Source organism: Podarcis raffonei, chromosome 7 (assembly GCF_027172205.1).
Source record: "Podarcis raffonei isolate rPodRaf1 chromosome 7, rPodRaf1.pri, whole genome shotgun sequence".
Taxonomy (NCBI): domain Eukaryota; kingdom Metazoa; phylum Chordata; class Lepidosauria; order Squamata; family Lacertidae; genus Podarcis; species Podarcis raffonei.
The window spans coordinates 90860711-90873372 of record NC_070608.1 but is presented as its reverse complement, the minus strand read 5'-3'; the positions used below and the strand labels follow the sequence as shown (position 1 = coordinate 90873372).

Here is a 12662-nt window from a genome sequence, read left to right as displayed (position 1 = left end):
CTCCTCCCAGTCACATTCTCAGCATATTTTTTCTGCTTCTCCCTCCTTCCAACTCCCCCCACCAACTACCTGGATCTTTTCAGGACAACCTTCCGAAACCAGACCTATAATTAATTGAATTCAACACAGATTTCCTTTTCATATTGACAAAAGTACCAAAACTCTGCAACTAAAGTCCTGAAATATTTTGTGGTTTTCTGTCTTAGGAATTCCTATCAGCTTGTACTGAAAATGTCTCACCTAGTCCCTCTGCCTCATTGGATAAGTCCAAATGAAAGAAAGGATCAGACTTTGCTTCTGATTTTTGCGTCATGTATACTTTGGACAATCTTCACATACTCCATATTGCCCTAAGCTGTGGTGGAGAGTGCTGTATGCTGTTACCAGTGCTGAAGCGAGATTTAACTAAATGTGAAATAGGGATGGCATCTTGTTCTGAGCCTCAGGCAGGAAATTTTATTGGACTGGCCTTGGAGTCCAAGACTATAAGACAGTAGCGGGTTCAATGGTCAAGGAGGTGGTTTCGGCCGGTGCTGCAGAGGGAACTGAGGGGCTCAGCCCATGTAGGAGAAGGAAAACTGATCCTAAACCTCTGCTGCCTTGTGGGATATCTTTGGGAGAATAAAAGGCTGAGGAGTAAATCCCACACAATCTGGAGCGGAGTCCCTAAAACGATTGCATACCTCCTTCTGGCAACTCCTGCAGCCAGGCTGGTGTCAAAGGTCTCGCTCTGCTTTCCTTTGGACCCATCGGTGAGATCAGGAGGGGGCCTTGTCGTCTGGGCAGCCCCGCCCTCCAGACCCCCGGCCCAGGCTTCTTCCCCGGGGCTGCTAAGGCAGCAGTTGGACTTCACCTGGCAGGCGCACTCCATTGCCTCTCCAGACTGTAATAGGAATTTTATGGTCTTAGATATATGGCAATGTTCATAACCGCACATACATAGATCACCACAGGAAGGCCAACCTGGAACCATTTTGATTCCTAAACTGAGCAAATGTTTCTCTGCATGGTCAAAGTGGAAAAGCCTCCCCATTGTCTTTTCCTTCACAAATCGTGTCTTAAGGGTGTTTGAATAAGTATTTATCACTACAAAAGAATGGCCAGGCTCCTCAGGCAATCCAATCAAGTAACCTGCCAGACAGGAAATAAACAAGGATAAGAGAAAAACAATATTGAAATTTCTGTTTTAAGACCACCTTTTCTGTGATGTATCTGAGGGGTGGTCTTAGGTTACACGCCTTCTGTGATGTATGCATAATGTTTCTGGGGGTGGTCTTGATCTACAGGATGGGAATTTCAAAAGTCTTTATAAGCCCCTGCACAGCATTTTTCTGGGTCCTCCTCCCTTCCTGTTGCAACAGATTAATAAAGATCAAGCTTACTAGCTGCTTTGCTTCTCAATATTCTCTGGTTGGCCTCTGTTATTTTCTCCTACCAATAGGGAACCTATGTAAGGACTCTATATGGGCTCTTGGATAAGGGAAAAGGGCATTTTTTTTATTTACAACAAGACAGATGGGTGACAACCATTAGCTTGGTGGCCATCCCGGCCTCCTGGGGGAATGAGATCTTTAACTATCAAGAAGGCTGGATTCCTCTCCAGGCCTTGAAGAGGCTCCTGGACTCTTGGTTGCCGACAAATGGGGAGCCTTAGCAAAGGCAGGGAAGAAACGCTGCGAACAAAGGAAGCGCAAGGGCAGCTGTCTAACAGAAACCCCCCGTCGGGCAATCTGGGAGGGCTGCGGGAAGGCTTGCCCGGTCTGCGTAACTTTCCACCGGGGATCGAGGCCGCTCGAAGCAGGAGAGCGGCGCCTCCCAGTCCTGCGGGGGGGGGGGGGAGTCAGCTTGGCTTTCGGCTCGAGGGGCGGAGCGGGGCGGGGCGGCGGGACGAGAAAAAGCGCCGCGCGCGCCCGAGCCGCCAGTTTCCGCGCAGCAGCGTCGCCCAACGTCGGACGTGCGGAGGAGACCAGCGAGCGAGCGAGCGAGCGAGGAGCGAGCGATGGCTTCGTGGCGGTGGCTGGTGGCGTGCAGCGCCCTCCTGCTCTGCGCCGCGCCGGGCACGGGCCAGCAGCGGCCGCCCCTGCTGGGGGGCGTGCAGGACGCGTCGGTGGAGGAGGAGGGCGCGCGGCGGGCGCTGCAGTTCGCCATGAACGAGTACAACCGGGCCAGCAACGACAAGTACGCCAGCCGCGTGGCCGAGGTGGTCCGGGTCAGGAAGCAAGTGAGTGTGCTGGCGGGCGGGTCGGGCTGGATGACCCCGGAGCGGGGCCGGCTGGAGTCCAGCCCAAGTCCGGGGCGGGAGACTCTCCCCAGAAGCAGCCCATGAAGCCTCTTCATTCGGCCCCTTGCGCGGAGCTGCTTTCTCAGGCGCGGGACTTGGCAGCCTTGACGGCAGATTAAGGGGAACCCGAATGTCTTTTCTTACACGCCCAGTATCTTTTGGGCTTTCGGATCTTCCCTGGTCGGGCGGCGAAGAACGGGTCCCGCGGGGCTCTCAAGCAAGGCCTTGGTTTCTTGGCCAGGGAGGAGAGTTTTCTGTTTTCCTGGGACTAGGCAGCGAGAGGAGCCCCCAGGAAGAATCGCCGCCGCCGCCGCCTGGGAAGCTGCCTGCCCCTTCAGAGGTCGAGCTGAGACGGAAGCAGGCGGCGGCAGGGGTCTTCTCTCCTCTCTCCCGCCTCCCCTCCTTTCGCTCCTGTGTTTTTAGCTGCAGCTCGCTGCACATAAATATTCTGAATGTTTACAAGTGCACATGGGACTAAACTTGTGCGCTCCAGGCTGCCATTAAAGGCACAAGTGCAGGACCAAGGCGAGCAGTTGGCAGCCTGACCTGTGAGCAGAGCAGAGCAGCTGGCTTGTTCCAGGCGGTGGGGCTCAGCTCCAGCTTGACCCCCCCCCCACTGCAGGATTCCAGGGGGGAGGTCAGTCTCTCCTGCTTACATAGTCAGCAGCCAAGACTATGGCTGCTTGTTGGTGACTGGAACAGCCTTGACCTAACTAGGACACGTTGGTTTTTAATGTTTGTGTGTAATTGATTTAAAAGAATAAAGGTCAAATTTCCTAGTTGCCTAGATCCAGGTTTGGGGGCAACTATATTCTTGCTGAGCAAGCCCCAGCAGACTTTTAAAATCAAGAAACATGAAGCAAAATAAAGCACGGAAATATTGGCGGTTAGCCCTCCCCTTACTTCCCCTTTGGCATAGAAAAAGCCCACACATTTAGTAAGTTAAAAATGTTTTGTTTTCAAACTCTTCAAAGTTCAGTTTTATGTGCTTTTCCGTGCAGCAGAAAAAAGGCAGGCAGTTTAACTTAGTTTCAGCCCTGATGTCATTTTGGGTTGGATTCATATGCTGAAGGAGAATAAATAAAGGCTTTGGTAACCCTTCCTCCCAAGGTGAGGGAGGGGGCTTGACCTAGATACGCTTGGCAGGACTGCCTGCTCTAGGTCTGAATCCCTTCATGCAGTCGCTAGAACTAAGCATTTGGTTATGTGAGGCTGATATTTATCCCACAGGACAAAGAGCGCTTCCCTGATTCCTTTCCTCCAATATTGCTTAATTCAGATATGCTGCTTACAGTTTTTGGGTGTAATTCAGCAGGAATCTGGGCTGTCCAAGTGCCCTTGAAAATTTCAGCAAATTGGGGCTGCAAAAGGTCACATGAATTGGTCTTTCTTCCATCTTTACACTGGTAGCAGACGTGTAACGTGTGTCCAGATGCATTCTGTTAACCAGAGCTGTACTGAGTTAAGAACCTAAGAAGAGCCTGCTGCTGGATCAGGCCCATGGCCCATCTAGTCCAGCATCCTGTTCTCACAGTGGCCGACCAGATGCCCCAAAGAGAAGCCCCCAAGCAGGGCCAGGGGGAAAGAGCATCTCCTCACTGGCAATTCCCAGCAACTGGCATTCAGTGGAAGTTCTGCCACTTCTGCACAGCTGTGTCCTTTGATGCAGTTTGATTGACAGCTAGTTGGTTGCCATGACAAATGACAGCACTGTCAAAATAAAAGGAAGATGTTGGCCTGAGACATCAGTATCCTGCAGAGCCAAGCCTCTTTACATTTCCTATTGCTATTTGTGTCTGGCTGGTCAGTACTATAATCTTTAGGGCTCAGCCAGCAGTTTCTCTTCCCCCAAGATTGACTTCCTCTTCTCTTTTTAACTAAAAGATGCAAACATTTCCTGAAATTTAAGGAAGTAGATTTCTCTAATTTGTTTGCATCTTGAAACAAGTGGTGGTATCCTGATTTTCTAGGGTTCAAGTCAGCTATGCAAACATGCAGTATAGCTACCTAGGCTGGCATGATTCTGTGGGGGAATTAAAAATTTGAATCCCTGTGGACCCACATGTATGGGTGAACAACAAAATAATCAGTTGGGTGCCTAGATTCAAAATGCAGGGCTAGAATATAGGTTGTTAGACCCTTCTTATCCCTTTTACAATTCTCCCCTCTTTCTACTCCTGTTGCAAGGAACAGACCACATAAAGCTAAGCAAGTTTAAAATGCTTTACTTACAAGGTCAGACTTCAAAGGTCTGATACCTTCATTGTTCCATGCAGCTGCAAGAAGAACATAGGCAGAATACTCTTGGGTAGGAAAATCAGAATATACTTCCAGACACATGCTCCAATCTTGGGAGCAACCTTAGCCACATCCTCCCTGGTGGGTTACATGTCTTGGAGGGAGAGAGAGAAGGTAGAAGAAGAAGCGTCACTTACTCATGGAGGTAAGAGAGTATGACCTAGCTGAGTCTATGAATCTTAACCCTGCGGTCTTAACTCCTTCATGCACTAACTAGAACCCATGCATAGTTATGTTTGACTGCAATTTCCCTCAGATTCAAGGGGTGCTATTCCTTGCAGACAGCACACCAGAACCTGGCTTTTCTTGCTACTTTCAGCATAAAATGTGCAGGATCATGTGAACTCCAGAATCAACAAGAAACCTAATAATTGAACTATTGAGTTGGCTCAGTTCTCCCATCCTTGTGTAGGGCATTAAAAAGACATTAAATCAATCCCCAAATGCACTCCAAATCTCTAAGAAGCTTGACTTTTTATGTAGTTTATAGAGTAGAATTTTCTCCCGGGTAGACTTAATGCATGGGGACGCGGGTGGCGCTGTGGGTAAAACCTCAGTGCCTAGGACTTGCCGATCGCATGGTCGGCGGTTCGAATCCCCGCGGCGGGGTGCGCTCCCGTCGTTCGGTCCCAGCGCCTGCCAACCTAGCAGTTTGAAAGCACCTCCGGGTGCAAGTAGATAAATAGGGACCGCTTACCAGCGGGAAGGTAAACGGCGTTCCGTGTGCTGCGCTGGCTCGTCAGATGCAGCTTGTCACGCTGGCCACGTGACCCGGAAGTGTCTGCGGACAGCGCTGGCTCCCGGCCTATAGAGTGAGATGAGCGCACAACCCTAGAGTCTGGCAAGACTGGCCCGTACGGGCAGGGGTACCTTTACCTTTACCTTAGTCTTAATGCAGACCAACCCCTCCAAAATTTGTCCTGTTTTTCTTAAAGCCATCTATGCCAATAGCTGTCACCACATCTTATGACAGTGACTTGCGTTAACCAAAGCCTATTAACGTTAAGGGATGCATTCAGCATGCTTTGCCCTCCCATCATGGAGATGTGTCGCCTTAAGGTTAAGGGTCTGCTATTGGTGCCTCTGTTGGATATGGTCTGTGTGCAGGGGTGGGGGTCACTATAACCTCCTATCTTTTCCCTTTGCAAAGCAGGGGTGAGCCTGAAGCCATGCAGCTCCATAAAGGCCTGGATTTGGACCTTCTGATGTCAACTCTCTTCTTGTTCCTTGATGTTATAGTAATGCCAGTTGTCAGCTCTTTGACATAAATAAATAACCCAAATGTCTATGACGCAGGCAGATTTATAGCTCCTCTCTAAAAGAAAAGGCTAAGCATAGGCGACTCCTGTGTCCCTCTCACTGTTTTCCAGGGGGGCAGCCTTGGACACTGTTCACAGATGAATCCCAGTCTGTCTTTTGTGATTAGAAAAGGCATCGGGTCTCGTGCAATATATTGAATATTCTCTCTAGTAAAGGAGCCATTTCCCACATCTTACAGATTGTCTCTGGAGTCCTTTATTTTTTCGATGTTAAAGTTGGGCGAACAACTTGTCCGAAGTCAGTAGCTGATGTTGAGAACTGTGCATTCCATGAAGCACCAGAGCTGGCAAAGGTATGTAGCAGAAACAAGGACATTGCTTAACAGTGCTAAATATAATAATTGGCAGTAAAAATGTCCCTCATTATGAAGGTACTTGTGCAGCATTATTTTGAACTTGGAAGGGAATGGTTGCTTAAAAAGAAGAAGGAAAGAAAGGCAGTGCTTGGGGATATCCTTGTGGTGGGAACTAAATCTGAGGAACCTAGTTTTTGGGGGATAATACATTTTCTCTCTAAACAGTCTGCTTGACTGTTTTTACAGGGTCTACCTTTACCCTGTAAAACTCAGTAAACATGTAAAACGTTGCCTTCTTTCTCCTAGTTCCACTCTGGATTATGTTGTTTTGGGGATCAGTTCTGATAATGTTTTCCTTAGATGTTTAGTTCTAAGTTATGGGCATGAATAATGTACCAGGAAATTCTCTTGCTGAAGCCACCCTATAATGAACTGGAGCTGTGCAAGAGCTCCAAAAAATATCTGTGGGGCTGATAAAGGGATTAGCCTGTTTTATCCCCAGTAGCCCTGTGAGGGCCAGTTGAGACATGATCTTAAATGTGTCTTTGCATTTTGTGTGCTGCTTTTTTAAAAACAGTGTAAGTGGGGTGGGGTTGATAATGCCATCAGAGCAGACAGATACTAAGAATATTCTTCTGAAGCAGCAATGGAGGTATTTTTCTACAAAGCAAATATTGGCTTTGGAAAGCATTTTATCAGGATGGCAGCTGGATGAGGGAGAAAGGCTCTAATCCCATTAATGATTAGCCTCACTCCAGTTTGAAACATCTGCACAATGGATGCAAAGACACACTTAGTTTGGCCTTGAGAGTTAAGGAGTTGCCTAAGGCTTCCCATAAACCTTCTTGGCTAAGTAAAGATTTGAATGTGGGTTTCTCTTCTCCACCACTTCAGAGCCTGGTCCTTGTATCCCAGTCCTGTGCATATTCACTCTGCACATGTGAACCTCGGTGCAACCCATTTACTTACTTCCTCAATCAATGTGCAGAGGATTCCCCTAAATATGAGGACTGAAGTGCAGCCTGCTTTCTCTGGTTTGGTGCGGGGGGGGGGGGAGTAGAGGAATGGTTTTCTTGTGTCCTCACACCACAAGAAACATCTTGCATCCATTCATTATAGCAACTAGAGCACAAAGAATTGCCAAAATTGGCTGATTACAAAGAAAAGCAAAAAACAAACAAACAAACAAAAAGAAAATCTTTAGCAACCACCAACAAATGACTCAGGAGCCAAAAAGAGTAAAACGCCTGGGTTTTCCAGCAGCCTCTGTTCAACACACAAAGAAGCCCTTGTGTTTTCTGTTTGGGGGTGCTGTTGCCTAGTCAAAGAACTCAAAACAGTTGCTTGGTGACTTGGAAGACTTCTAGCTGAGCACAGCACAAAAAGCCTTCTGTCCTTAACTAGTTCAAGTTCCCTTTTCAGTAGTTTTGCAGCATCAGCAGTGCCTGTCTGTGCAACTATCTAAACTTCGTTATACAAGTTCTCCCCCCCCAAAAAAAAAGTGAAAAGAAGCACTTGTCTCATTCCAGTTAGCTATTCTTATCTCCTCCATGATTTCAGGGGGGATTTCCTTCCAAGTAAATACACTTACGGTATGTTTCTTGTAATAACAGTCAGCAGCTTTGGGCTGTCACATAATTGCGTAGTATTGCACATTTTAACATTTTTCATGTAGTAAAGCTTAAAATGGTACCAAACCTAGTACAAGTATATGTAGCCTGATTCAGCTGACGTTCAGCGCTTTGGCCCCATTAATGTCAGGACTGGATCTGAGACTGTATTCTCCCATTGGGGTAGAGCAACGGGATCTCCATGAGCTGAATGGAAGTCTCCCTGAAAGGCAGTTTTCAGTCTTCTGTCACACTCTGGCATGGCAAGCAAGGGAGCTTAGGATGGGGTGGTGCAGCTGCAGGCTTCATTCCCAGGGCGGCCGCAGGAGCCTTTCTACTTTTCCTCAGATGGAGGAATGATTGGCATTTCTTCTGACTGGGAAAATGTACTTGGGATCAAGGTTGTGGGAAAGAAAAATCTTCAGTCAGGTGCCCTTCTCTGGTGGGAAACCTCAGGGGGTCATCTGGCTATAATTTATCTCCATTCCAGAATGCCCAAGAAACCGGGGATGCCAATAAGGGGCTGAGCCTATACAGACAAGGACCCATTAAGTGACGTGGGGCGAGTCATTGGGCTACATGGTCTGGGGACAGCTGAAGAGAGACAAATTGTATCTGACCCCTACCCCCCCCCCCGGCGCCATTCTGTGCTTCCCATTGACTCTTCCCTCTAGGAGAAAATGATAGCCATTCAAACTTATGGCAACATGGCATGAGGTCCCTTTTGATGAGGAGACCATGAGAGTGGCTCTGTCCATTTGGGTCCTCCAGAAGGGCAGGCCTTCTCTTCACTTACCTTGCTTGTTGTAACGCTGAACATTTTTATTGTTTGTATTGTCCACCTGTGCTTCCCCCACAGCCAAAAGGGTCAGTTTATGCTCACATGTTTGCATTTACTGTGATTTACTATGCACATTTACTGTACATTTACTATGCTTGTGTACTGCATAACAAGTTGAGAGTGAAGCAGACTCGCGTTACAACACATATTGTCTCAAAACTCGTTGTAGAACTGTGGCTAAATGAGTGTGCAAGCGGCATTGCTGTCAGTAGCAGATCTATCCTGTTGTGGACCTGCATGTATGGAAAGAGCTCAGTGAATGTTGTTGGTGTTTGGGGTGGGGAGGGGGTCTCTCTTGGTGCACAACAAGGGATTTGTTGTATCCCTAATGATTGAAAACACAGAAACATGCATGTCCCTCTGCTAAACAGAGAGACATGAATTCATGTTTCACAGAGGGACTAAAGATGGCACATGTATAACTTCTGTGCTGACACAGGATGCAATGTACTGGAAAGGTCCCCTATGAAATCTCCCTTTATTACAGTAAAGATTGTGCAGCAATATTTTCCAGTGTTTTGTGCCCATGCAATCTACACCATGTCTTCTTAGGCTGCTGCAAAACAAGGAGCACAACACAGACCAAGTTAACATTTAATTCCCTTTAAGGGACTACAGGTGCAATCCTGCACACCCTTACTTGGAAGTTAGTCTTATTAAACCCAGTAAAAATTTACTGCTCAGCACACAAACAGAAGCGCTTCACTTTAGCTGGGCCATGTCCAACATAAGGATGTTTATTGGGGGTTGGGGAGGGAACTATCACTAGGATGCTTATAACATTAACATTAACTTTTAATTAGTAATGTTCTGATTTACTATGCATGCAGTTCATATTAGTCATATTAATGGGTTTTCTCTCTCTCATTCCCTGCTTGTAGCATGTGACTTGCAACTTTCAGGTGTATTCTGTTCCTTGGACAAACCACATCAGCCTGAAGAGAAACAATTGCACTTAAACGCCTGATTGCTTCATCATAGCTGTTCTGGTAGTCTTCTCCAGATTCAAGAAGAGCAATAATCCAGATGTATTCTCAAGCAAATGTTACTAACTCTGAAATTCTGACATATACTTACAGGATGCAAGCAAATCATGTAGTTTTCCTTTAAAATGTATTTTCTAAACCTTTTCTTTGTGATTTATCATTAGGTTTGTAATCAATGTTTTCATGCTGGATTAGTATGAAAAATAGAAACATACCTTGTCAGAGACTGAGGTTTTTAAAAGATTTGTGTCCCATATATATTCATTGCTAAGAATAAAGTACCATTATTCAGTACTGGCTCATGTGATTACTAACAGTGAAAAAAACCCACAAATCATAGCTTTTGTCATATTTTCTGAGCATCTGTTCAGGCTCTACTCTTGCCACCAGTTGATCAGTCCTATTCAAGACCACCTGACTGAATTGTGATGCTTTGGAGATTAGAGTTTTCAGCCTTAGGAATTGCAGACCCACTAGTTTTGCCAGGTTGGTTCTTGGAATGCCAGAATGAAATAATACGCAGGGCCATGCTAAGCATGTTTCCATTAAAGTAAAGCCCACTGAGTTCTAGAGTCTTAGGGACTATACACACACCTCAGCTTCAAGTGGATCGCAAACCTCTTGCACCTTCATTAATTCCCCCTCATCCATTTGAGGTTTTCCTTCAGCTACTACTGCCCGACACTTTATCTCCCCCACCACCACCCAAAATAAATAAATAAATCTGGAGTTTTTCTGTCCTCTGTAAATCTGAAAAGGAGACCAGCACCATGGTGGGCATAGCAGGAAATAGCATTTCATGGGTGTGGACAGAAAATCTGGATCTGAAAACATATTTCATCTGTGCAAACATTGCAGCTTTCCAAACAGAAATATTCCCTTCCCCTGTGCACTGTTAAGAGAGGTTGTCTTGACCCCCAAAGAGCCAGTTGGGGGGTGCAGGGGGACAGTGGGGGGAGCCCCTTTGCACAAGCCAAAGTCATTGTGGAGCTGGCAGGGCAGGTGAATGCCTTGTGGTATTTGAATACAATCCCATTTGGATATGAGCTGCCACGGGAGAAAACAATTGGGGGAAATGCGGATTTTGTGGGTCCTTTCCAATAAGGTTGCAGAGTAAAAGCACACCTGGAAGTAAGTGTCGCTGAACACAATGCATATTTAATTTATTCAAGGCAGTTATACTCCACCCTTTAGCCAAACTTCAAACCTGAGAAGACACACATATTGCTTTGTACATCTTCGAGCCTACCTAGTGGCAGTGAAGGATGCAAAGAAAAACTACTTTCCTGCCTCCATTGCAGCCTCATTGCGTTGGCCAGCAGAGCTTTCTGGGTGGTGCAGGACCTGTTATCGCCTGGTCTAAAGGAAGTGGCAGAACCGACCGCAGCTCCATGTGATTGTTTGCAAAACATTCTGAGGATAAAACCACTTGCCTCCATCGAGAACTTGCTTCCACTGTTACAGCAGATGAATCTCAAGGGGTGTGCAGAGCACAGTCTGGTCCTGTGGTGTTGGACTGCTTTGGTTCCCTGTATGATGACCTTGGCCAAGACAGATACAGGGGAAATATATCCTTGTTAATTCTCAACTTCTCTTTTTTTTAAAAAAAAAATATTTATTGGAATTTTCAAAAAATAAAGAAAAAACATAAAAAAAAATTAAAAACACATAAAATTTACATTTCTTACTGTCAATGACCAATTTCCTTGACTTCCCCACAGCTCCCCTTCTTGTATTCCAGTTCCAATTTTTAGCTCAGCAAGTTCTTGTCCCCAAACTTTACCTTATTTTCTCTAATTCATTTTAGTTAACCAATTTTAATTTATAAACCTCAATCTTTATACATCAATACTTATTCTTAAAAATCTTTTTCTAAGGTCGGCCCCATCATTTTAGTTAACCAATTTTAACTTATAAACCTCAATCTTTATACGTCAATACTTATTCTTAAAAGTCTTTTTCTAAGGTCGGCCCCAATTCCCTTCCCCGAAATCCCCATTTTTATGTTAGTGGCAAAACCAAATTAAATGAAACAGAATATAATTATACACCCTTTGGATTCCCAAAGCCCCACCACCCCCTTTCCCGGTTTCGAACCCCAACAAAAGTCCATCAGTCCATCTGCAGTCAGCCTGGCGACCTCACGTCCGAGGCTCTCAATTCTCTCTCAATTCCTCTCTGCCGGTTTTTTTGGTAGTCCTTTATATTAAACTCCAAATCTCGAAGGAGCTCTGTCCCAATAAGGTCCATGTTTCTTCCAGCCAGGCCTCCAAATTTAAAAATGGAGCCAAAATCTTGTTTCTTACTTCTCTTAAGTCCAAATGTCCCAAAAGCTCCAGTTTCCACTTTAGCCAGGTTTGTATTCCACAGGTCTTCAGATCTCCACATAGGGAGATCTCTCCATTCTCCATTCTTCAATTCAAACCAAATTTTCATCATCCTGATCTTATTTTCCTTTATATCCATCTTAACCGGCCTCTGGCTCTCCTCAATCATCTGTGGCATTATAGCTCCTCCTTCTTTTTCCTTCAAATCATCATGTTCCTCTTTCATCACATTCTCAGATTTCTCAAATTTCTTTTCTTGTTCAGCTGCAAAAATTTTTGAGTCAACTGCAAAACTTTCCTGTTCAGCTGCAAAAACTTGAGTCAAGTCCCTCCCAGGCTCAGCAACTTTATTTACTGTTCCATTCAGTATTGTAACATTTGTAGCCAAAACATCACTCTGTTCCTGCAACTTTCCCAAGAGAAAAAAAGTCCTCTCCAGTTCAGCCAGTGTTTTTCCACTTACAGCCATTTTTGTAATGTCCTAAACCCCCTCTAGAGGGATTCTAGTTTCTTAGTATCTTCCAGTTCCAACCCAAAAGTCAGGTTAGCCTTTTCTTCTTTATTTTTAACAATTTGTTACCAAATTGTAACGAATATAACCAGCAAAGACAACAGAAACAAAGTTCTCCTTTTTTCCCAACTTTGACAGCTAGTTTGACAGCTGTCAAAGTCTTTATGTCTCTTCCACAGGCTCTCTCACCGAT

The 12662-nt window shown here is 45.7% G+C and overlaps 1 protein-coding gene across 1 annotated transcript; it reads left to right on the top strand.

Annotated features, from left to right (window-relative positions):
- Positions 1 to 1947: 1947 nt before the first annotated feature.
- LOC128418085 (cystatin-like) lies at positions 1948 to 9922 on the top strand. The gene is made up of 3 exons (XM_053397523.1): positions 1948 to 2221; positions 6078 to 6191; positions 9527 to 9922. The coding sequence occupies exons 1-3, from the start codon at positions 2000 to 2002 to the stop codon at positions 9602 to 9604; spliced, it is 414 nt and encodes a 137-aa protein (XP_053253498.1). The 5' UTR covers positions 1948 to 1999; the 3' UTR covers positions 9605 to 9922.
- The last annotated feature ends 2740 nt before the right edge of the window (positions 9923 to 12662 follow it).